Source organism: Mugil cephalus, chromosome 19 (assembly GCF_022458985.1).
Source record: "Mugil cephalus isolate CIBA_MC_2020 chromosome 19, CIBA_Mcephalus_1.1, whole genome shotgun sequence".
Lineage (NCBI taxonomy): Eukaryota > Metazoa > Chordata > Actinopteri > Mugiliformes > Mugilidae > Mugil > Mugil cephalus.
The window spans coordinates 8,356,375-8,382,045 of NC_061788.1; the positions used below are offsets into that span (position 1 = coordinate 8,356,375).

Genomic DNA, 25,671 nt, shown 5'->3' on the forward strand with positions numbered 1-25,671 from the left:
GTTTTGCTTCATTCTGCGCTGAATTAAAGTGAATTAATCGTCTGGAACTGTAGAAATATGGATCAGGTATCTCAAGAGTATCATGGCTGAATTCAATTTTACCCCCAACCAAACACTGATTGTTGGCAGAGCTAAACAGTTCTTAATTTCCTCTGCCATTTATATTTCTGCGAGGTGGTGGGGGGGGGGCAGGAAGATGTTTCTTCTGGTCTTGTTGTCGCACAGTCAGAGATGTCTGAGTCTGAGCAAGTGTCTGCAGGGGGGATTATCACCCAGACCTCAGAACTTTTTGGCCTCTCCTCTCCTCTCCTCTCCTCTCCTCTCCTCTCCTCTCCTCTCCCCATTCAACCAAAGGGTTGCCCAATGAAGTTTCGCAATTTTTTTTCGTCGTAGCACAGATATTTCAAACGTTACGGCCCTCGCTGAAATTATTACACTCCGGCCAGAGTAGACCGGCGTGTCTGCACCAGATTACGGAGAAATCCGTCAATAATTGTTGCGAGATTCCGCTAAATACTAAAAATACCAGGGCCGTGACATTTCAGTCTGGGCCAAAGGGGCGAGTCAGCTGACTGACATTGACATACTTTGAGCCAGCATGGCTAAAAAAGGTTTTCTTAGAAGTCATATATATAAAAAAAAAAAAAAAAAAATGTTCACCATCATCGATTGTGCAGCCCTCGTGTTTTTATCTCTGGCGCGGGGAGATACAAATTGTAGGAATGTCCTGGTATGTTGCATATATTTATTTTACTTTTTGATAAAAGTGGCCTGAGCGTTTTGTCCTATCTGCGTGCGATATCAGACGTCTGTGTTTATTTATTGTCCGTCTGTAAGGCATGTTTCCACACATGCATTTTTGGATAATCATCACAACTTTGGCACACACGCATGTCTGTGTGGGTATCAGCGCGCCCGGCCAAAGCTCTGGCCCCGAGCCCTGATGTCGTATTTCATCCGCTGTTATGCAAGTAAATAAGTAAGTAGCACACTGTGTCTGTCTCTGTTCCCCGTCCGTCCGCTCCCCTGTCTGCTCCGGAGCATATGTTCTCAGCTTTTGACGACGGGGAATCGTTTCTAGCCCTGGCTCCCCTTTCGCGAGCGTCTCCACGGGCCGCTCCGTGGCGTTCGCGTGCTCGGACGGATGAAGTCCGCGAAGTGGAAAAGCAGAAGTTTTAACAGCTTCACCGAGATTTAGATTCGTATGAAAAGGAATAACGCGGCTCTCTAATTGGAAACGGAGAAAGAGCCTAACCCCAGATATTAAGGAGGTACATATCAGCTTAATGAAAGCTTAGAGCAGAACTGAAACTTCCCCGCCATCCACCAGCCTTCCAGCTAGAGCGAACCTCCAGAGAATCTGTGTGTTTGATGATGTGCGATTTCACAAGAGGTCAAAGCCCTTGTCAAGTAGATGCAGTCAGCCAGATGAGGATTTAGAAGAGTTGTTTTTCAGCCCGCTTAAAATTTGGATCCGAGTGCGGACGTGGACTTTGTGCCGGCAGTGATGTTTGTGATGGTCATTATGTAAGACGACGGTTTTAACATCACAGCCGCTCTGATGCGTCCTACAGCGTCGGCGGCTCGCGTTTTGTTGCAGGAGCTTATAATTTGGCCTCTTTTTTGCACGTTCTGAGGAGACTTGTAAAAAAGAGAAGAGGAAAAAAAGAAGAAGAAAAACCCCCTTCAAAGGTTGTTTTGGAAACAACTTGGTGCTGAAAGTAAAGTGCGACCTTCTGGGTGCAGATGTGCGTCTCGCAGCGGGACGCCCTTCGATTGCCCGTAAACCGTGAAGCCCAAATGCCAGCGTAACCAGCCTCTGTGTCACTGTTTGACCTTCTCCTTTCCTCACTTTCCCCTTCCCCTTCCTCATCTTCTCGTGTCCTCCTCCTCCTCCTCCTCCTCCTCCTCCTCTTTTTCCACTGGGAAGCTGGCCAGGGCCGGAGCAGGCAAGGCAGTGTAGCATTATTGGGTTTATGTGGTGGGCAGGCAGACAGGCATGGGGAGCCGAGCCAGACGGATAACAAACAGCACCCACTAAGGTAAAATAGAGCTCTGTGTATGTGTGTGTGTGTGTGTGAGTACAGGAAATGTGGCTGCCAGACCGGGCTCCCTGACACTGCTGGGCGAGTCACTCTGGTGCCAGTGATGAGACGACCGGGGCTCCGTCACTGCTTGGCCCTCCCTAGCCGCATTTTTTATTTTTTTTTTCTCACACTCATTTCTCTCTTCGGCCAGTAGAAAAGAAAGAAAGAAAGAATATTATCATGTGCGTCGAGAGACGGGGGAGACAGACTGACCATCGCAAATGATGTCAATCCTCTCCTGGGGTTTTCTGTTTGTTGTGAAAGCCCTTTGTTGATGTCCTTTCCCCCAGAAATAAACAGATTCCTTCCCCCCTCTCACTGGAATTGCATACACACAAAAGTTGAAGTAGCTCTTTGCCAGCCATTAGTGAATTTAGAGGAAAAACCAACACATAAACACGGAGCGAGCGAGCAGACAAAGTGTTTGAAAAGCTTTAATTTCACCGTGCGTAATTGTTTAAAGCTTTGACCTCACGCGAGCTTCGTCCGTCGCGAGTTTCCTCCCGTCAGCGCCAGTTTTCATTGACTTTTTTCCTTTTATTATTATTATTTTTTAATGAAGTCAGATGCCAGCGTGCGTATGAATCATATCAGCCGTCTGCGCGAACCAAATACAAAGGTGTCGCTGCGAGAATCGGGACGGTTTGTTAACATTACACCATGGAGAGAATGTGCGATTTTCAAAAGCTCTTCCGACCCCCGCCTCTAGATGGCAACAAATCCGCTCAGCTGCCCCTGAAATCCAGCGTCTGGATCAGTGTGGAAGCTGCAACACGCTGCCTCTCACTAGCGCTGGGTTTGTGCCCTCTGCCTGGCTAGACGTGCAGGAGCCAGCGACTGTCAGCTGTGTATCTTGGTGTTCATGTTTCTCGTGCTTCTCGTGATGCCTGGAAGTGCCAGCACTCCAGTGGCTCTGCAAGAAATTCTCTCATCCCCCCCCACCGAAAAAAAAAACAAAAACAAAACAAAAACCAACCCCAGTCCAGTTGGCCAGGAGTTCTAGTTTCTCTTTGTTCTCTGGCGCCGTCTATGTTGTTTCAAATTTCAGGTGCTGCAAACCATTGTGCATGACTCCATTGTGCCCGGTTTGGCCTTGATTACATCGGTCCGACTGTGCACACTCTTTCTCAGTTCATTTCCCAGTGACGTCTGAGGCGATTATGAGGCTGTGGAGACATCAGTTCTCAAAACACTTTAGTGCTTTCTATGAAAAAAAAAAAAAGAAAAGGTTGGTGCAGGCAATCTTAACCGCTTATCGTCAGCGATTCCTATTTACTCATCTGTTGAAAAGGGACAAATGAGGTTCTTAGTCCAGTCTTGAAACTTTCCACTTTGCTCGAGTCTAAACCTACCTGTCAGAGAGTCCCATGTAAAGCAGCTGTCTTTCTTTGCATGCCCTTTTGTAAGTTTAATCCTAGCTGTCTTGTCCTGTGAGCTGATGAGTGCTCCCGATGTATTGTTTCACTCATTGATCCTGCTCTGAATGGTCTGTGAACTGAGTCGTATCTGCTAATTGTCACCGGTCTCTCAACAAACCATTTGCTGTAGTTTCTTGCTTGTTTTTCTGGATTGTATTGAAGATTACCCGGCCCGGCCTTCTGATTGGTTTAGGTTTGTGTGTTGCTTTCAGTCCACGTGTCGGATTGGGAAAAATGAAATTGTGGCCGATCTGAAGAATATGGTGGTCATGTTTTTAGAAGCAAAAATTTTCTCTGGAACATTTCACCTGTGTCGTGTCCACTTAGAAGCGACACAAATGTTTTATTTTCGTTTTTGATGAGCTGCTGTCGCCAATTTGAAATGTTTGTCGAAAATGTCCAAAAATTGGACAAATTAATCAAACTTTCCTTCGCTTTTTCGTACACATATTAGTTATAAGTACAGGTTTAAGTATAATTAAATGCATTATTATTATAATTATTAAATGTACCACATATGTCTTTTTGCAGGTGGTTTGTGGAACGTCTTCACGTTGGGTGGAGCTGGCGCCAGAGCCGGATTAGACCAGGAACACAACCCTTTACCTTTGTCCAATCAGAGCCTCCTGTTGCTGTTGGTACTAGCCAATCTGACAGATGGACCTGACTGGCCCAACCCCTACCGCCAGGCGATTACTTGCTTCAGAAACACGCAAGGTGATTGATGCGCAGCAGACGCGCCGTTTATTTTACTTCGTCGTACAATTCTGACGGAGCTGTTTATGTCAGACATGTACCAGAGAGCAGTGGAGCAACGTAATAATGATCGTGATTATATTTACCCTTCCCCCTGTAGACACATCATCGCTGCCCGCGGAGCAGCCTCACACTTTCCAGATCAATTTCAACAGCCTGTACACAGCTCTGTGCGAGCAGCAACGCTCTGACCAGGCCACGCTACTACTGTACACCCTGCTGCACCAGAACGCCAACATGAGGACGTACATGCTGTCAAGAACTGACATGGACAATCTGGTGGGTAGGATGTGAACGATGAGGCTCCGATGTCATTATATCCTGTCTGACTGTCACATTTTCTGCAAGGTGGGAGCAAAAAAATGCTGTTAAAAATCAATCCCAGTGCAATCGGGTAATGCTTACTAAAATACATTATGCAGTCCTTCCATACACACTTGGCCGTGAAGCTGTCTTCCAGGATAAGTGCCATGCAGCTGGTGCTACACCATGCGCGCGAGGCGGTTCCAGTCACTCCTTATAGCAGGATGAATGTAGCAAGACATTTAGTGAATGAAAATCAATCTCTGGCTCAGCATGTCAGATGGAGCCACATACGGGATTGGCAGGCATTCACAAATGATGCTCTCGGATAGGACTCGGAAGAAGCGACTAAGCTAATTGCAACAGAAAACCAAACATGTGCCGGAAACGACCTTAAATCGGATCACATTTTGAACTGTACTTCTATTGAACTCTCTCCGTGGCCTTTCTGTGTTACTCCCCATTCGCCGCTTCAATCAGATGCCATCATTAACAGATCTAGATTGGGCTTATTAAGTAAGGGGGGGGGGACGCTAATGAGTCTTGCCGAATTTCCCTGCACAACAGCGTAATGAGCTGACGCTGCTGCTGTGTGTAGTCATTTCTCATCGCGTTAGCTAATAACTGCGTTAAATAGAACATAAAATACTTGTGATCTAGAGCAGATATTTAGCTCGGATGCATCTATTGCGAGACAGTATTGTTTCCGCTGTCTGGCGCACACATCAGTGTGTGCGATTATGCCACCTCTCCGGCTGTGCTTTTAGAAATAAAATAACCATTGGAAGCGGAACCAAGGCCTTTATCGCCTGTTGGCCAGCTGCTAGTTGAAATGCTGAAGCAGTCTCGAAAATGTTTTCAAATATCTGCCAAGCCAAGGATTTTCCGCAACGATTTAAGTGTAACATCTGAGTTAATCCTACGTACTGTACACGCTTTTTCACCCACGCAGGTGTTGCCCATCCTCGAGATCCTTTACCACGTGGAGGACAGAAATTCTCACCACGTCTACATGGCCCTCATCATTCTGCTCATCCTCACGGAGGACGACGCCTTCAATCGCTCCGTACATGAGGTGGTAGGTAGACAAAACGTTTTTTTCCGTTTCACCTCCAGCGCTGACGGTGATTTTTCTGAACGCCTCACCACGTCCGTCACTCTCCGCCTCGCAGGTATTGAAGAACGTCCCGTGGTACACGGAGAGGTCGCTGACAGAGATCTCGCTCGGGAGCTTGCTCATCCTGGTGGTCATCCGTACCATCCAGTTCAACATGACGCGGACGAGGGTAAAACGGACGCCGAATGACCTCTCCCCCAGCAATCTCTCTGTTGCGAAATAGTAATCACGACGTGCGGCTTGTCTTTTATTTTTCTTGTTTGCATCATCCTTAGGATAAGTACCTGCACACCAACTGTCTGGCTGCGCTCGCCAACATGTCGGCCCAGTTTCGATGTCTCCACCAGTACGCTGCCCAACGCATCATCAGGTAAGAACACGCTGCAGGTGTTCAAATGAGAAAGCAAATGGAGCAGAACAGAGGACGATATTTAATGCTGTTTCTATGTATCGGGGGTCTTTAACATTTTTCAGGCCAAAGATCCCCAACTGATGGAGAAAGTAGGGACCCAAAACCTATTATATGTGTTCTATATTAAACTCATCCTAGTGCTTATCAATATACATTATTATTATTATCGCTCAATATTAAGCTATTCAAATAATACACAGGTTCAAATATTAATTTTTTATTTCAAGCATGTGCAACAGTGGCCATGCAACCCCCGTTTATCCCTTTATGTGTGTTTAAAGTAATTTAAAATTGTGGGGGAAAATTAAAAAAAATAAATAAAAAATCTCCTGCAGTACCTCCTTGGACCCCCTGGTGAAAACCTGTGCTATATATCCTATTCACTCTTCAATCTTGGTTTTGTGAATTTATTCCCTGACAAACGAGAAGTAAAGTAAATTTTCTGGGGCAAATCGGCTTTTACCTTTTCGCCTTTTTACATTGAGATACCGTGTCTGTAGTGGTTTAAAATGAAATGCTATAAAACATTCAGACCATGAGTAGGGGGCATTCATTTTACAGAAAAGCGCGTTTTTGACAAACCCTGTGAATTATGTAGCAGTCGAGAAGTAAAAAAAACCCGCACTTCAGCACAATAGTGCAACGCGGGGAAACAATACAACAATGCTTCAAAAACAGCCTTTCTGCTAGATCCGCTGTGCTTTAAACACTCAAACGGACGGTAAAACAAATAGCTCTTCTTATTGTTTTTTCGCGGCTTCCACCTCTGCCAACTCCAAATTGTGCTCCAATGTTCCTTCTCTCTGAAGGAAAGTGTGAATAAAACCTGTCAAAACCAGAGCCAGTGTGCAATTCTAATTCCCGTGCAGACACACTCATTTATTTTGTGATTCATGTTGAATCAGCACAACACATTTATTGTTAGAGTAGCCCAAAAAGCAGCTGAAGAGATTAAAACTACTGAAAGAGCAGTGTGCAGGGGTGAACATTATGTAAGCTGGTGAAAATGGCCTGTGAGGAGATGGAAGAAGAGGACGAGGTCTGAAGCGCTCTCAGACATCAAGTCATTCATGTCTGTTTGTTAACAGGGGAAGGAATGTTTCCTTCCAGTGGACGTGCACTCATTCACGCACATTCAAGGATCCTCTTATCTCCCGGGCCTGCGTCTCTCCCTCCGTATCTTGGGGCTGGTGTTTTGAGTCAGAGAGGTCTATGAATGTGTACATGTCTGCGCAGTAGTGATGTAGAGCGACTGACTCCATGTCTGAGGATAATGATAATGATGATGACTATGATGGGCTGGGCTGGGCTAAACTGGCTGACTGACTGACTGACTCCTAGATAAAGGGGATTTCCTGCCAGGAATTTCCAAATGTGAGCCAGGCAGCATGAACCCTGCTCCGTAATTGACTCGCAGAAAAAGATCGTTGCTGGTTTATTTACAGGCAGCACTGGGCTGATTTACCACCACCACCACACATCTTTTATTATTATATCATGGCCCATCCATCCTCTCATCAATATCTCCCTATTGCCCGTGTCCACGCTCGTGTGTCTGCAGACGGGAATGAGCAACTTATTGACCGTGATTTAATTGGTGTGATTTACACCCACATGGACATTTTGCTCACATTTATGCATTTATTTGTGCCTGTGGGGAAGGTTTTTAGAATGCATAAATATTGGAGAAAATGTTTTATGTGAGTTTTTTTTTTTCCCTTTTTTCCTGTAAGCGAGGCCTTTGTGCCATTTTCTGTGCGTGCTTTCATTTAATTTCAGAAAACCAAAAGTTTTAAGCACGAAAAGACGTGGGATTTTCTTAGCATCTCCAAAAGTAGGATGCCTTGAGACCTCGTGTACCACCTACCTTAGCAGTCAGTGCGTTGGCATGCACTTGAAAAAAGCAAATTATTGCCTTAATCGGACTCTAACTGGACAACTCAAGTGCGTGTAAACACGTTACTCCGACTAAAACTGGAGTTCTCTCTTAATCTGATTAAGACACTCAAATGATGCGATTGGAATTCGTTTTTCTCCGGCATGTATGCGCTTAATCAGACTATGACAGGATAACGCGTGTGCTCATGCTCCTCAACCACTGCGCTGGCGTTTTACCCCGGATCTTAAACATCCAAGAAAACCAGTCGCAGAAGAAGAAGAAGAAGAACCACCTAAGGGATAGCATCTTATCAGCACGCACATTACTTATGGGTTTTAAAAAAAGCTGTACTGTCATCGATCTGATTGTCGTTTGAAATGCCTGAAATGTTTATTATATGACATAATGGGTCAACCGGAAAGGGGGCCTTATTAACATGGTATTAACCTGCTGAAAAGACACCTATCGCCACCTAGTGTGGAGGAGGAAGACGTGTTCCCATCGGTTATTAGATTTTCTCCGTTGCATGTAAACTGGGACAAGGATCGCATTCAGAATTTTGAGCATAGCTCAAGCTGTGCATGTAAACGCACTGACTGTTGCAGACTGTGTACTCCTTTATGGCAGCTTGCTCCCTACCACAATGCAAAGTGGTTTAGGAATGGTTAGAGGAACGCAACAAGTACAAGGTGTTGACTTGGCCTGTAAATCCCCACAGATCTAAATCCAATCCACAACTTCACAACTTGCAGAACTTAGGGGTCAACTCAGGGGTTTGATGGAGACCATGCCTCACCAGGTCGTTGCTTTGGCTTTTGGCAATGAAAAGGGGACCTACACAATATTGGGTCATAATGTTACGGCTATTGGGTGTATAATAGAATATGTTCCAGTTAAAACAGCTGATGGGACTCTGTGATTCATAGAGCTGCGTACCGTCATGCACAGTGTGTGTCCAGATACAACAGAATCCTCTGGACTGGAAGAGACACAGGCCACTCTGGGGTTGAACCGCGTCTGTCGTTACCGCCGCCTCATAACTGATTCTGGGATCGTGCCAGTACTGTGGAAATCTTTTGTATTCGCTGTATTCCTGGACTCTGTCCATCACTGCCTGAGCATAAAATGACGGATCTGGACAGGACGAGGGAACACAGTGCGTTATTGTGGCGCAAAACATCCCAGGTGGAGCTCGGTCGGTGGTCTCTTATGAAACAGAAAAAAAAAAAACACCCAGTACAACCAGTCCTCTAAGAGTTGAGGCTAATAGGGCCTTTGACATTAGCTCTGAAGACGACGGGTAGACCTCCTCATAGGTGCTCAGATGCCTCCATTTGGCCAATTATCTTGGATAAAGAACGGATATTTTTTTTTTTTTGTGTGTGTGTGTATTTGAGTCTCAAGTGCTGACAGATGGACAGGTGCTGCAGCTCTAGGGGGGTAATCAGAGCTCTTGTTTGTGCAGTTTCCCCAAGCCTTTTGCTTGTCATCGACTTTAATTTATTCACTTTTTCCCTTCTTGATTAACACACAAATTAAAGATTTAACACCCCTGGGCACACGAGGAGGGGTTTAAAAAGTTGTAATTAAAACGGAAGGTCACAAATGATGTTAAAAGCTCTGTGAAAAACAGAATATTCATAGAAAATCAAAACTCGTCTCTTCTAAGATGTCTCGCGCGGCCGGGGACGTGAAGCGGTTCACGGTGATGTGAGCGCTGCATTAATGGTGCAGTGGGAATGTGTGTGTGTGTGTGTGTGCATTGACCTACCCTATTGCTACTACTCAAGGTCACTGAGGCAGACTCGGTCACACTTGATGTATGTAGGCGTCCTTCTGTCATGCACTCCCATCACACAGAGCCCTCTGTATACACTAAAACGGGGCGCTTGTTTTTGCATAAAATGGGGAAAAAGTAAAAGCATCATTTATAATAATAATAATTTTAAAAAAAATGTCTGTGATTGGAAGTCGATGGCAAATTAAGCATAATTTGTTGTGTTTTAACACGTCATTTCTAAAACAGTCTCCTCCCTGTTTCATGATTTTTCTGTCATTACAGGACTCATTATTGTTATAAATCGATTTTTAAAGGCTTCATTTACAAATAAAAACATGTGAGTCTTTAATAGCCATCTGTCTCCTATAAAGTCTTCACTCTTCGGATGAGGTAAATAAAAGCTACTATTAGGGCACATTAACTACGACATGTGAGGCATGACGGCGGTGCTTTCGGGTCCTTTGGTCTTTTATAGATGTGTATCATTCATGTGTCAGTATGACTTTCTCATGTCTTTCCTTCTCTCTTCGTCTCTCTCTCCCCCTGCAGTTTGTTTGCTTTGCTTTCCAAAAAGCACAACAAGGTTTTGGAGCAGGCAACACAGTCTCTGAGAGGCAGACAGGGAGACAACACAGCCTTGCCAGACTATGTGAGTAAAACAGACGCACGCACAAGTTTCTTAACGGCTGTGTCTATTTGACGCGAGCATGTGTGACCACGCAGTAAGTGAGCTTGCGTGGAGCTGCTTTCGAAGCGCAGCTTTTGTGTTGCCTTCAGTTCCTGTTTGTTTATAAGTGAATAGTTTGCAAAGACTATATAATTTGTGTCTTTTAAAGGTAGGTAAAGATTCTGAGAAAAACGCTGGTTCTACCAATACCATATTTGCCCATTAAAACCCTTTAAAGCCGAACAGACCGCCATGAAAGCGCGCGTTATTTGAATTACTGTAACTCACGGTGGTTTGCGCTATTGACAAAATTCAAAGTGTGGCTGAACACTGGGAAATTTCGCGACACCTCAAGGGTAACGTCGTTTTAACCAACACCTCTCTCTTCCTGGGTCTCCCCGGTCTTGCGTCGCTGTCCAACCTGCAGCCGGCATCAGCGGTGCATCATTATTACCGTAATGGCAGCTTTTTTTTCCCTGAAAGTGCAACTTCCCATTGTTTAGCCACACTTTTGTCCAGCGGTGAATTATTTATGGTAATTCACATATCGCAAGCTTTTTTTTTTTTTTTTATCTGCAGGCGAATGTTTAGGTCTTAAAGGGTTAAATATAAAGCAGTTTGTTGGCTGAGCATCACGTCTCCTGATGGTCATAAAACCAAATATGATCATTTTTAATCTTGAGGTTACATTACAGGTACAGTTAGGTTTCCAATGCATGTTTTTATCAGTCCAATCCATGGTCAAAATAACCCTGACTATTCTGTCCTAACATTTTATACTTCTTTTTTTTTTTTTTTTTGAAAAAGAAGCAATCATTAAAACCAGATGTATCCAGATAAATGCTACAACACACAAGAACACCATGTGCTGCCGTTCTTAATTTGCTCCGCTATGTAGCATCTACTTTGTCATTTGTAAATTGTTTTCATATCCCTCTTTGTCTGCTGGGGTAGAGAAAAAAAAAACACATTATTTGCTACAGACGCCTGTTATTTCATCCAATTTTTATTTGATTGTGTCGAGCCTCGCACATTAAATTTGGTGCAATTCACGGCGATACCAGAGTAATATCGGAGAACGCCAGGGACGTCGGCGTTAATCTGAAATTGAAATCAGCCACGCCGCGGCATCTTAATGGCGCAAACCACTAAATGAGTTATTCTGATCAATGCAGTAAAGTGTCTATACATCGTACCGGTAGCACCTCCTGATGAGGGGCACTCACTGTTGACTATTGACAAATGTTCGTGCTGCGTTCAGGCACCCCCGCCTTCGGGTTCGTCTGTCTGGCTGTCTCATTAGATTTGCGTGTTCCCTGATAAGTGTGTGTACATAAACATATTTGTGTGTACGTGTAAAGAGGTACACCCCCTCTCCCCCCCACCAATAGATGCCCTTAGGTGTTAGGGAAACATGAGTGTATGTGAGTGCTCCTTCAACCATGCAGTGACTGTCTGATGAGGCCCTTTACAAAACAGACATCTGATTACACACACTCATAAAAACATATAAAATATAATTATACAGCATGTTCTGATGCCTCCTTCCCCCTGGGCATATTTTAATGCTGTGCTTTATTTACACACACGCGCCTGAACCGCACACCATAAGCAGGACGATAATGTAAAGATTACTTCGCCACCGCTGAATATTCTCCGTTAAAGTCCGTCCTGCACATGCACACACACAGTAAGAGGTTGTTGTTTAAGATCACCTGCACAACCGCACTCCTGCTTTTGTTTGCGGTTCGAGTTTGTTGCTCAAGGCCACGGATTTTCAGCATCCTTATATCATGGGAATTTACACAAGGTTTTTTCCTTGAATAGTGTCTGACATCCCGTCTGGGTCACAGACTTTTAAGGCAGAGCTGGTCATCGTCTCTGATACCACGGTTGTCCTTGAGCTTAGACTATACTAACTCGGCGTGACATTGGTTCCCATGTCTACAGCGGTTCTTACCGTGTCAACTACGGAGTTTTATTGACATCTCGTTATGAAAGGGAACGTACTATGCTGTTTGCCCTCTCGGCATGTGCACACATACATCCACCCTAAGGCATACATTGAGTGCAGGTGTTCTCGCACAACAGTTGACTTAAATGTGCGCCCAAGTAAGGGGTGGTAAACATGTGGTGTTTTTTTTTTTTTTTAAATGTTTGATAAAATCTTTTGCGCCGTTGAGAAGGATGAGGGCCTTCTAGCTTCCTGTCAGTTGTGGCCGTTACTTATCTTTCTTTACATTAATTGTGCATGTATGTAAAATTTGAATTTGGCTAAAGGAGGAAGTGTTGTAGTTCCTCAGATGGAAAAAAAAAACTACAGGGGTGAATTTATGTATATCACACCAGACCTCTATAAATTAGATTTGTGTGACAGGTTTGTAACCTCAAAGATAGCTTGTTGTTATCTCCAGTCCACTCTTTGTCCATTTTTGGTATAGTTACGTGTAGGGCTGGGCGGTATACCGGTTCATACTGAATACTGGTATTTTCTTTAGTTATGATATGATTTATTTAAAAACCGATGTGTTTGATTACACAGCTTTGAGAATGTTATGTTGCGAGACACTGTTTTAGACCGGACCATTTTCAGTGTAGCGCTTCTAAACACACATGCTGCAAATGTGTCGCTGCAAGGTGTGGTGAAGATGGAAAGGTCCGATAAGTGAAGCAGCAGAACGAGAAGATGTTTTTTTAGGGTGACCAGATGTCCCCCGTGTAAAGCTGTCCCCAAAAGTGTCCCCAATTTTAGTTTCATAAATGAGGAAAAAAAAGGTTGCACACAGACTACAATTATTACGGTAACCGGTCGTGTTGCTATTGACGTTACAGACACAGCAGTTTAAATATGTTTAAATGTGAATAAATATGCCAAAATAAATGAAACTGTAATAGTTCCCGTATCTGCATTTGCATTTTATCTTGATAACATTGATTTTTTTTTTTTTTTTTTTTATTTTATTTATTTTAATTTTTATCTCCCACCTTGTAAATGCCCCCGGATTTCCACATCAGCAGGCAGTGCTAACACGAGGCCATGCAAACCCGTTTTACTACTAGTGTGGGATTGTTGTACAATATTTACTCATCATCACAGTAAAATAGCCCATCCTTAGTCAATCTACTGCATTAATTCATCTCTCAGCCAGAAGAAAATGTTGTGAACACGTGATACCGTCAGAATTTTGAAAATTTCCGTAATATACATTTTTTTTTGGTCATATCACCCAGCCCTAGTTATATGTAGTCAGGTGTAATGCAGTCCCTAAGATGTCGAAGGCCAGTATTGCTCAACCAAGACGTTTAAATCCAACCTTTGGGAAGGTTTTGTCCATCTTTAAATACACTCAGTACTTTACACCAACAGTTTGTCTGTCGGTCACTCCCAGCTTCCCTCCTCTGGTGCCTTCACAGGCCACAGGTGGTCTGGTGTTAAGTGGAAGGAGCAGGCAGTCGAGGTGAAATGGAAGAGCAGAGCTTCGACCCAATTTCAGAGATTTTACTCTTTTGGAAGCAGCGGTTCTGTGGATTACAGTGTTGCTCTTTCGATCCATGGCTTTGGTCAAGACTGAAATATGTCAACAGCTACTGGATGTCATACCGTGTAATTTTCTACAGACATTCATGGTGCAGAGAGCGTGGTTGTTTGGCTGAACGCTTGGCCGGCTTTTCCTCCACTGTCTCAATAAGGCTGACATTTGTTGCTAAGACTGAAAGTGTCTTTTGACAGTCCGATCAGTCTGTACTAATGGTAATTAGCAAAAGCTAGCATGTTAACAATATTTATCTTGGTGTCTGCTGAACATAAATACGGAAGCATGCTAAAGTTAGAATTTGCCACAAGGAACTGCTATATATAACAAAAAAAGGAATAATGAAAACATGCCGTAGACTATTTTTTAATTAAATTGAAGGTTTACAGAATCTAACAATTCCTTAAAGTCCAGCATGTCGCTGTTTTTGTTGCATCTACAATCCTGAAGATACGCACTTCACTATCGGATGAGACAAAGGAAATGACATTAAGAAGTATAGGTCACACAGGACGCAGCCTGACACGTTAATACATGCAAAAAGGCTTTAGAAACAACTCAAAAAACATGAGAAACGAGGTGTCGAATCAAATTCCCTAGATCCCAAAGTATCCGTGGGATGATCCATGGAGGCCCCTTCCCTCAACCCCCTTATCTCCTCATCCTGTTGCCAGACACCACCAGAAACCCTCAGTAGACCCATGTCCACTCTCTGATTGAGTCCCAACTCTTGTCGCAAGACCTACACCATTTTAGGAAGGTGGTCATAATGTTATGCCTGATCGGTATGCGTCGTTGGTGGTAGCGACCGCGAATGCGTGTCACAACAAGGGCTTAAATTGTCCATGAATATATACTAGAATTTAATGCATAGATCATTTTTTTTTATATCCACAGAGAAATGAGATTGTGGATGAAAAATAAACAGCTAAATGTTTTAATACACTTGCACGAGTGGAAGGCAGATAAGACGCGGCAGAAGTTAATGGTTGGACACTTTATCTACAAGCTAAACATTAGCTGACTGGCCTTTATCTCTCCCCTCTCCCATTAGTATTAATCTTGAGCTGAAATTTCCATAAAACCTCATGCATAGCATTTCTTACCTGGCCAGTTTTAATAACCTAACAGGACGTGGGGGGGTCTGTCACTGGTTTCAGGGATGTGACATTTGAAGGAAGGGCTGCCGGCTCCCTTTGTTTCCACCGTCTCCGGGCCCTCCTCTAGCGGCGGTGGATGTGGCGCTGTAATTGAAAACAGGCAGCTCTGGTGTTATTCACAAACCCCCGTCTTATCTCGGGAGGTGTGGAAGTTTAGGGAACGAAAGGGAGAGATAAAGAGGAGCGAAATGTGAAATAATAGAAAGGGGAGAGGCGAGCAGGATGAGGAGAAGGGGGTGTTTAGGGTGTGTGTGTGTGTGTGCGAGTGTGTTTTTGTGACGGGCATCTGGAAACAATGTAATTTGGCTGAGTCTGGCTCTGGAGAGAGAACTAATGTTTGTTTAATGTGGGATTGTCCTGGACATGTAATTGCTCTCTTTACAGGGGAGAGACCGAGAGGAGGATATGAAAAAACATCGTCAAACGCTCTAAGCTGTGGGTTAAAGCCGGGTGCATTCTGCTTATGTGTTAGTGTATCCTTCTTTCTTTCTTCTTTCTCTCCTCCTCCTCCTCTATCCACCCCCCCACCCCCCCTCCCGTCCTTGTTGATGTCTGCATCTGTGTCTCTTTCATATACACACACAGCACACCCCCTGTTTGTGCTGCTGTGTCTGGTTAGTGTCAGGGAAGAAATGGTGAAGGGTTCGGGCCCCTTAAGTCCCCCGGGGAACGCGCAGAGGCTTCCAGCCCAAGCGGGGCAGCTCTCATGGGGGGCAGGGGTGGGGGGGGTGGGCCTCGTGGTTGCTCTTTGCAGCCTCTGCACCTCTGATTACAGATGTCGTTTTTTTTTTGTTTTTTTTTTTTACTTTTTCGTCCATAGAGATATGTGCAACGACATGCAGTATGTGCCCGTGCATACAAACAAACATGGAAAAAGAAGGAAGTATGTGTTGAGCTGCCTTGCATTGTGTGTCACTGTTTATGCTCCCAGCCAGTGGTAATGGTAATGTTACTTCTCTGCCTCTTAGTCTGTTTACCGTTGCGCATTTCTGGGAAGAGACTACAAATGCGCGTGCGCGCACACACACACACACACACACACACAGAGAGCCAGCAGCATGTTGGACCACCCTGTCTATGTGTTTACGTGTGCTGCTTGAGTCACAATCTGGGATCTCTTTTTAATAGCCAGACTAGACACATGCATTAACTTTGTAGCACCATTCCTCTTGTTTAGCGGAAAAGCAAAGCCCGAGGATGTATCAACAGATAATAAACATTATGCCTTCTGTTTATTATCAGGGCTTTCTGGAATTTGCCACTTTTCTTACGGCGCTATACAATTATTGTGCAGAATCCACAGTCATCCATTAATGCCGCCATAGTTTGTAGATAGTTTGAGTGGTTTATAGCAGCCAAGCGGCATTAATGTTTTGCTAAACATTATTGTTTAGTTCATTTGAAGTGGCCTGCACCATTTGTGTTCCTGTGTGCGATTTTCCACTGCCCTAAGTGCGCGTGTAATGTCAGTCAAACACACTCGCTGGTAAAATTATAAATTTACTTGAAACGTGAAACAAATTGACGTTGAGGATGTTATGCTCTCGTAGTAGCGTAATGAGTTATGATAAAAAAGAAGTCTTTTTCAGATATAGAAGGTGTGCACTGATGTCGCAGACTGGGGCCACGCCCCCCTGAGTGGTAAAAACACAGTGAAATGTAGCAGCAAATACAGCGAGACCGGGAAAAATGTGGAATATTGGATCAAATTAAGCACAATTGGACTCGACAATAATCCATATGAACTAGTACGGATTTGGAAAAGTGGATTAGCCTCAGTTTCAGTTAGTTTAAGTTAGTTTTAGGTCATTACATTATGATAAGTGTAGCTAAATAAAAGATGCTAACGCTAAGAGCTTTACTGAGAAGTAACGTTAGCCATACAATACTGTAGCATCCGACCAGATGATAAAAGGATGACGAGGAGTGATCACAAATATTCCGTTTATGTTTTATTGTTATTTATTGTTGGAACTGAAATAGTTACGGCTGTAAATACGCCAAAACAACAATATCCACAAACTTATTGGACAGCCCTCCAGAACCAGACTTAAGAAGTAACCTACGGTATGACTTCATCAGAAAAATACAGCAGAAATGAATATTACCTGACACTTAATGTGAACCACAAAACTGTGTTTCTGTGCCTAGATTCCAGTTATTTCTTTTAGTGCAGCGATCCATTTACTACTCTGTAAAAATATATCTCTGACTGCTTTTCAAATTTGTCGGTACAGTCAATAGCACAACAGCTGTTCATCATTTTTTTTAATTAATTTTAAAATTTAGACTCTACTAAAACCTATGATTCAAGCTAATGCTGCTAATCTCCAAGCTCAACTATCACTTTTTCCCACTCAGTGGCTGTAACCATGGAGACTTACGCTAGCTGTGACATCACATGCATACCCTCTATATTGACATTTAAAGGACGGGTTAATTGCGTTCTTCTTCTGGGTTTTTCAAAACTGAAACGCCCACTCAAATGGCAGAGATATACTGTAGGTTAGGACTCGTCTCTCTTGAACACTCGATTCTGCTTGGTCAGTCGCCAATATTCAGCAGGGATTGTTTGTCGATAGACCTCCGCTGCCCCTGGCAACCAGCACCACCCAACGTTAACTCGCTTAATAACTAGGAAGATGGAGTATTTACGGATGGAGTATAACATTTAATATATTTCTAGGGGACAAAACTCTGGATACATGGCTGAAGAATGACCCGGCAAAGAAGAAGAAAAGAAAAGGGGGAATGGAACCCATTATTTTTTTCAATAATCCCTTACTTAGAGAACCGACGCCCTCCCCTCACCCTGGCAGTTTGGTGCTGCTGTAAGCGTGGCGTGCCTGCGTCACTGTGTAATTACGGTGCCAAAACCATGCGGAGTTTCTGTTTGTACCTCAAACAACGATGACTGGGGCCGAGCAGACCGCGTTGGAGCTGGAGCGAATGCGTGTCGAGCAGACGCTGTCAGAATAGTTTGTGTGTACGGGGGTAAATATTTTGCGCTGGTTCAGCCACTGAGAGTTGTGGCGGGGTAAATGCATTTTTACCAAGTCACAGTTGTTACTGTTGTGGAGTTGCACTTTCTGGGGAAGTGTCCTCCGAAACAAAAATACAACATGCTTTTCGATAAAAACAGATACTCCGTTGCTCTGTGACATATATTGTTTACCGTTCATAAATAGCGCCTCCCTTTCTGTTGCTAATTATTCCGTCCGCTGCAGATTTTTCTGGGAATTAATCGAAACCGTCTGCGTTGAGTGCAGCCTCCTCATGGCAGCATCACAAAGCGAATGTCATGTTTCTTTTTTTCTTTTTTTTTTTTTTAAACGTATTCTTCTCAGATTATTAAACGTGGCAGTTTTATCTTCTGGCCTCGAGCTGACTTTCTTCTTCCTCACGCATTTCCCGTAATTCCACGGTGCCGATGGAGACGCTGGTGGCACATCACGCACGAGGACGGAGATCAGTGTCTCCCCCCATACATCATTTACCCGAAAGTAGGATCTGATTGATTGAAATGTGAAGGTTACATTATCCTGTCATATTTCTTATGGTCTTTTGATGTACAGCCAATCCCGCCACCAGGCTGATGTGCATTACCGTAGCCCTCAGAGGTTACAGTGCACACACAGAGAGCTTCTTGTCATTTTCAATGAAAATAACTGGAGGGAAGAGATGGCGAGAGAAATGAGGAAGGTATAGGGCACCTACACCTTTCACCGTTTCATGCTATTTCAAGCGTTTAATGTATTCTCCTATGGTTGTAGAGTCTGGTTCATGGTCTATATTCCAAGAGTGCCGCATGAGGAGGATAAATATACGATACCAATTACTTTCCTGATGCCATTTCCTGCGAATCCATTCTTTTTCTTTGCCCTGCCGTTTTCCAGAAGGAATGCTTTATAAAATATATCTTTTGCTTTTAAATGTAAGCCTATGTGCCCATGTGACACTGTAAGTCCCTCAAACCGGGGCGTCCGTGGCGACATTCCTGCACAAAATCACAAGCCGCACACTAGTCGGGGAGGAACGCTCCGTCGCCCGGCAGATATGTTTCTGCCAGAAAAGTGGCGACGGAGCTGCTACCTGCAGATCGTTTGTCGGCCAATAACACACGCGCAAGTGCACATTCCTGGTAGATTATCATGCAACCTGAACGCCACAGTGGAAGATAAAACATTTGGCACTGCAGAATCTCCAGGCACCTAAGTACTTCCTCATACAAATCGTTATTCACCTGCCTCTGCCTCTTATATTCTCAAACCGGCCGGCCTGAGACAGATGGGTCCCTACATATGATCTGGGTCCTGCTCAAGGTTTCTTCCTATTAAAAGGGAGTTTTTCCTCCACCGTTGCCTTCAGGCTTCCTCTGGAGGTTTCAGGTCGAATTTTTATAAAGCGTCTTGGACAATTTGTATTGTTTTTGACGCTATATGAGTAGAATTGTTTTAGACTGTATTCACCAGGGCAGCAGTATTTTCCTATCGGTCTTTATGTTTATGTAGGTTTTTTTTTTTTTTTAACTAGGGATGATTTTGATCTGAATTGAAGGTGTTTGTAAGTGCTCACGGTTCTCACCTAAAACAAAATGAACTGAACTCCATTTCAGCTTTAATAGGTACGCCTCTAGTGAAATTTACCACAGGATAAAATGACCACATATGAAGTAAGTTCTTAACCTCTGCGCCACTCTTTAAGTAGCTCATTACGTCCTCCTTTCCGTCTCATAGGTCTGTTTCCTTGCATCGCTCTCATTAAAGCGGCATCCTGCTGAGAGCAGAGGGCTAACTTACTCGCTGACCCTCCTTTTTGGTCTCATCTTTCTTTTTTTTTCCTCTTCCCCCCTCTCACCTGTCTGGCGAAGACGCTGATAGACCTAGCCGTTAGTTTTACTTGTTAGTAAGTCTCTCTGTGTATTCACCATCCTCTTATCTTCCCTCGTCTGCCTTTCATTCCCTTTCTTCGTCCGCGCTCAGGCAGTGGGAGGGCCACCCCTGCAGGCAGCAGGTGCTCCGGGGTCCTAATGATTGTCTGCTTCTGAATGGTAATTAGGGCATCCCTGCTGCGCCCTGATCTTTCCGTGATCGAGGCACAGCAAAACAGAGCGCAGATCAATTAGCGCTGCCCACCTATCTGCCAGAGTGCTGCTGCACGTCTTGGCACCATCTTTTTTTCTTTTTTTTTTTTTATCATGATAGCTCACGTCATTACCGGCTTCGCTGCCGTTTGGTCTCCGTCCAAGTCTGAGAGAAGCGGTGTCTTTATTTAAACTGATAATAAGGTATGCGTCCCCAGATATGCCGGCCCTTCCCTCCGCACACACGCAGATGAAAAGATTGACCAGCGCTCTTAAAACAGATCCCAGACGTGGAGCGTTAGACCGCGTTGACGCTGCCGAGGTCAAGCGCTGCCTTTTGCTTCCATTTCTCCGTGTGCGCGCAACAAAGGATGTTTTTGTGCGTGCGTGGCCCGGGCACAATGCTCTGCAAAATGGTGTGATTATGACATGGCCGTGGTACCATAATGCAGGTCAGACAATGACCTATTTAAAAACTCCCAAAAGACACGGCAGGCTGCTGCTGCTGCTCAGCCAGTCTGAACCTCACTGTCTGTCTGTCTGTCTGTCTGTCCATGTGGCAGCATTTTTCCCCTCTCCTTCTGTCTCTCATTCAGACCTTCCATCTTTGCATATTAATTCCTATTTGGTTTTTAATACGTTTCACGAGAAACTACTCGTATATTTCTCCGTCGCTGACGTCACAGCCGTCCTCTATTTTTCCCCCTCAAACGGTTCAGATTGTGGCGCCGTAAAACACATCTCAGACAGATCTTTCTCCGTAGGTGTGGCCCTTCATTCTTTCTAACGTCTCCCTGTGTATCTGTTTGTGCGTTTCCACGCGCTTGTCTTTGTCAGTGCTCTTTCTTAATATGTCTGGTTTGTCTGCCCTGCAACAGCCTGCGCTGTGGCCAGCCAGGGAATCACTAAGCTATTGGTTTAATGATGCCAGCTCCTACTTTACAGGGATTTACATGTCTGTGTTCTAAACACCCTGTCCACACACACACACACTCACACACACACAAACACTTGCAGGAAAACATGCATGATAGGACGACCGTCTTTCCCAGCTGCGGATTGCATCTGCATACTCTGTCATTTCAATTACCAGGCCGACAGGTGGAGGTCAAACACCTGTAGATGTAACACGCTCGGGCTCAGCACGGTGGAGCATCGGCAGCGATACTACACTGGATGGAAAAAGCTTGCAAACACACGCAGGCGTGCGCGCGCTCCCGCGGCCTTCCTCTGCGAGGTTTGTGTAAATGGTGAAACAAATAAAATGGGACAGGATCATTGAGACTAATGATACAGCTCATGTCTGAGGCCTGTGTTTTCCTGGGTGGAGATAAGACATTAAATAGCAGCATGAGCGGTTGTGACTAAATGACAATGCAGGAGGCTGGAAAATAGCACATGACTGCCGGAGAAGGAACAAAAAAGGGGAGGGGAGGACAAGAAGAAGAAGAAGAGGAAGGGGAGATGGAGAGAGGGAGAGAAAAAAGAGAACCAGCAATGGTTTTGTGCCGTCCGGCGAACACATGTCAGGGGCTTTTGGCCGCGAAAAGATATATTTTGGGGGGGAAAAAACAAGTGCGAACGGACAGGGCGGCGAACAAGAGGAAGAGGAGGAGAAGTCCCAAAGATATTTAAATCCTGTCTGGGTTTCAAGTAGACCATGGACCTCTTAATCTCATCCACTTGACAAACATACACACAGGGCCAGGCAGACGTCTAGCTAGCCTATTTTCATGTGACCTGAATTCCCGAGTGTGGCATTTTTTTTTTTTTTTTTTTTTCTGCCAGACTAATCTCATTAAGCCGGGTGCAGAGCTGGAGAACAAACACACAAGACATCCCTCACTCCTACTCTACCTTCCTCCGCTGCTTTTGTCTCTCCTTCGTGTTGGCTTTCTCCATCAATCCCCCCCCACCCTCCCACCCACCCCTTAGCTCTCATCTTCTATACTCCCGTTTTTTGTCGCCGTCTCCGTTTTTTTCTGCCTCCTCTTCCTCCCACCCAGTTGTCTCCCGTATCTGTCCCTGCTTTCTGTCTAATTATGGCCTGCCAACGCAGAACAGAGTGTAGCAGGTCTAGCTAGGCAGTGGAGTCGAGCTCAGAGAGCCACCTCTGCCTCCAGACGCACAATCAATCCTCATTATAGCCGGCTCTCCTGCCTTCTCCTCACCGCTTCCACGTCCGCCTGTTAAAGCTCCACACACCTTTCGTCTAGCCACTCGCGGAAAACCGGTGCAATACGTTATTGCATCTGCGCTCCTAGACCTAATTCACGGTCAGTGTGTAACGTATTACGGTTATTTACAATCATCCCTAATCCCCTTGGCTACTTTCAGGGAGCGACTGTGTGTGTTCATGTGCATGATTTAAAAAAAAGAAGAAGAAGAAGGAGGGAGTGGAAGCCACACAGCGAGCAAAGTTATTTATAAGATAAGGACTTGTTTCTGAAGCAGGGCAGAGAAGATGGAATATAAAACGCTACCACATGCAGTTCTCTTACAGATGGTTAGCCCAGATTGGAGGTGGAATCTCGGCTTCCAATCAGCTCGTGGTAGCAGTCTCGCCGGGCTGCTGTTCTGAATCTGGTATTAACAAATTCTTGGTCAAAACAGGTCACCGTCAGAACAATGATGTTTGTCATGAAAATGGATCCCGGCCTTGGAAAACCATACAGTAAAGACCTCTGCGTAAAATAAAAAAATAAAAAATAATAATTCATGAATGTTTATCTTACTTCCTAAGATTCTGCAGAGGAGACAATATTTTTTTTTCTCGCTAATTTATACGCATTAAAGATTAAAAGGTCTTGCTCAGCACCTTATTCTAATGTATTTTACAGGAACTGTGATACTTCCAGGGAATACACTTTCAAGGCTGAAACGTAGCAGGATGTACGCCCAGCCGAGCACTGTCTAAGGCGAGGCTTCCTGTAAAACAAAGATGTGATTGAAGTTTTCAGACCAGTTCGATGAAGCGGTCAATTAAACATTTGGAGGGGTTTTTGTTATTTTTTCTTTTTTTTTTACTTTCACAGTCGTACATCAGGGGTGTTCAATGTTTTTCAGTTCAATGTTTTTCAGACCAAGGGTCCCCGAACTGATGTAATTATGGACTATATTAAACTCGGACTAAAGCTATATATAAACATACATTATTATTATTATTTTGCATTCAGTACTAAGCCGTCCCTTTACTAAAATATGTTAAATTCATGCTAATATGTATTTAAAGAAATTTGTGGGGGAAAATAAAAAAAAAATCTGTATAAAAAATGTCTAATCAATCAAGGATTTTGCATCCCCCCCTGCAGTACCTCTGCGGACCCCCCAGGGGTCGCGGACCCCCCTGTTGAAGACCTATAAGATACAGTTCTGAAGTCCTGCTCATGTTCCTCTTAGTATTCAGTCGGCTTCTGAGCTCCGTAGTTCATTTCCGCCGTAAATAAGGCCGCGCTATCAGTAAACGTCCGGCTGCATGTCTTCATATTTACCGGGATCGGCTCTGAAACCCGTCAGATAATCTTTGCCGTGTGTTGCCGCTTGCGGTCAGTCAAGCATTGGACTGATTTCATTAGAACTCCATTGCATTAAGCTAAGCTGCTTTGAATGTTCTTGACTCCTGCGTTCTCTCAGTCTGCATTTTGTCGTCTCAGCATCTACTCAGCCCGTTGACCAGCCAGCCATTTGGCTCCGTTCAGCCCGCATTAAGCCTTAAGCTTTTTAAACGACCAACGTTTTCCAGATTCTTTTACGATATTTATTTTTAATACTGTTATGAAAATCCCTTTGTTTTTCGGGCGAATGAAGTTGAGACATTTTCTTGGTGGCACTTGGTTTCATTTAGATGAAGCATTGAGCTATTCATTCATTGCTTTGTATTTTCAGGGTGGTTTTTGAAACCGTATCATCTTATCACTTATTCAGCCAGTGCTCGATTGATTTTTTTTTTTTTTTTCAAAGCTCTGCCCACAGCCGTCACGCTCTCAAACTGTGCCAGTTCACTTCTGCTTAAAGTTTATTTATTTTCCCACGGCCTCTGCAGGTTTCTTTTTGTGTGTGTGTGTCACCCGTGGAACATGACAGGTGGAGGTTATCTCGTCACCGTGGCGTCTGTCTGTCTGACTGGTAAACACATTGTTGTGAAACAGTGACTAAAGAACAATGTGTGATGGAATCTTTATCACTAAACCACGGTTTCTGTCTCCAGAAAGGATGGTCTGATGAGAATGAACAGCTTGTTTATGTAGATTTCTATTAATGAGGCTTGTGTGTGGCTGGATGGGTAAACATGGGCCTCGCACATTCTCTTATGTGGTTAAAGGTTTTTACAGCACCAACAAACTAACAAGCATGAAGAGTGGCGAGGGAAAAAAAAAATCTGTTTCCTCTGTAGCTTTAAGAAATAATTTACTTGTTGTTGAGCATTGAACGAGAAGACTGGTACTGCTGGCGTATCTGTTTTGTTAAATACAAAGCTACAGGCGACTCTTAGTTAGTTTAGCTTGGCATAAAGGCATGAAGACGGCATACCTCACTGGACTCAGTCCAAAAACAACAGTATTAATCCGGCTACCAGTATCTTTGAAGATCACGGCTTAACATGCTACTTCACTTCAGTTTGGTCTGTACCAAAAAAAACAAAAAAACAAAAACACGACTGCTGGAGGCTCCATACCTAATTACCCTGTAAAACACGTTTTTTAGTTTTGTTTCATTGTATTAAACAAATGTCGTAACAGGTTTAGCGATGAGTTTTTAAGGTCCTGGTATGTGGGGACGAGCTCTGTTTCACTCTTTTTGTAGGCAAAGCAGCTGCCGGAGGTTGGCTCGCATCTAATCTTTTCATTTGTATGTCCAACAAAGAGCAACTGCACTCGCTTGACACTAGTTCATCTAGTGCACGACTGGTGAACACGAACACGAACGCGTTCTGATATAAGAGACTAAATCTTTCAGCATTTTTTTTTTTTTTATTATTATTTTTATTAAAAAAAAAAAAAAAAAACGAGAGAGAGTTGATTCAACTGTTTTCATTTTGGAGGCTGTGGTTTTGTTGTACCAACAAATTATTATTTTCACAACCTCGTTTCAGAGGGCTGGGCTGAATAACAGGAAAAACATTAATTAATTCAATGCAGTCCAACCGCACCACAGACTGCATAGACCAAAATGTTTGTGCAGATTAATCAACACTTTTCTCACCCTAATTCAACACACTCATGACAGGAAGGTTAGTGCAGGACTGCAATAGAGGGTATACACTGACGTCACTGCGGTCCGTGGCCACGCCCCCCCTGAGTGGCAAAAACACGGTGAAATGTAGCAGTAAATACAACGAAACCGGGAAAAATTTGAATTATCAGATCAAATTACGCACGACTGGACTCGACAATGATTCATACGAACTAGCATGGATTTGGAAAAGTGAACTAGCCTCTGTTCAAGTTAGTTTTAGGTCATTTCAGTTATGATAAAT

The 25,671-nt window shown here is 44.1% G+C and overlaps 1 protein-coding gene across 1 annotated transcript in view; it reads left to right on the forward strand.

The window, feature by feature from the left end:
* The window catches only part of dym (dymeclin), a 51,978-nt gene that overhangs the window by 12,311 nt on the left and 13,996 nt on the right, over positions 1-25,671 (forward strand). Inside the window, exons 9-14 of the mRNA XM_047570150.1 lie at positions 4,037-4,222; positions 4,362-4,540; positions 5,517-5,642; positions 5,737-5,850; positions 5,957-6,051; positions 10,302-10,401. Of these exons, the coding sequence (XP_047426106.1) occupies positions 4,037-4,222; positions 4,362-4,540; positions 5,517-5,642; positions 5,737-5,850; positions 5,957-6,051; positions 10,302-10,401 (800 nt within the window). The remainder of the gene's footprint in view (positions 1-4,036; positions 4,223-4,361; positions 4,541-5,516; positions 5,643-5,736; positions 5,851-5,956; positions 6,052-10,301; positions 10,402-25,671) is intronic.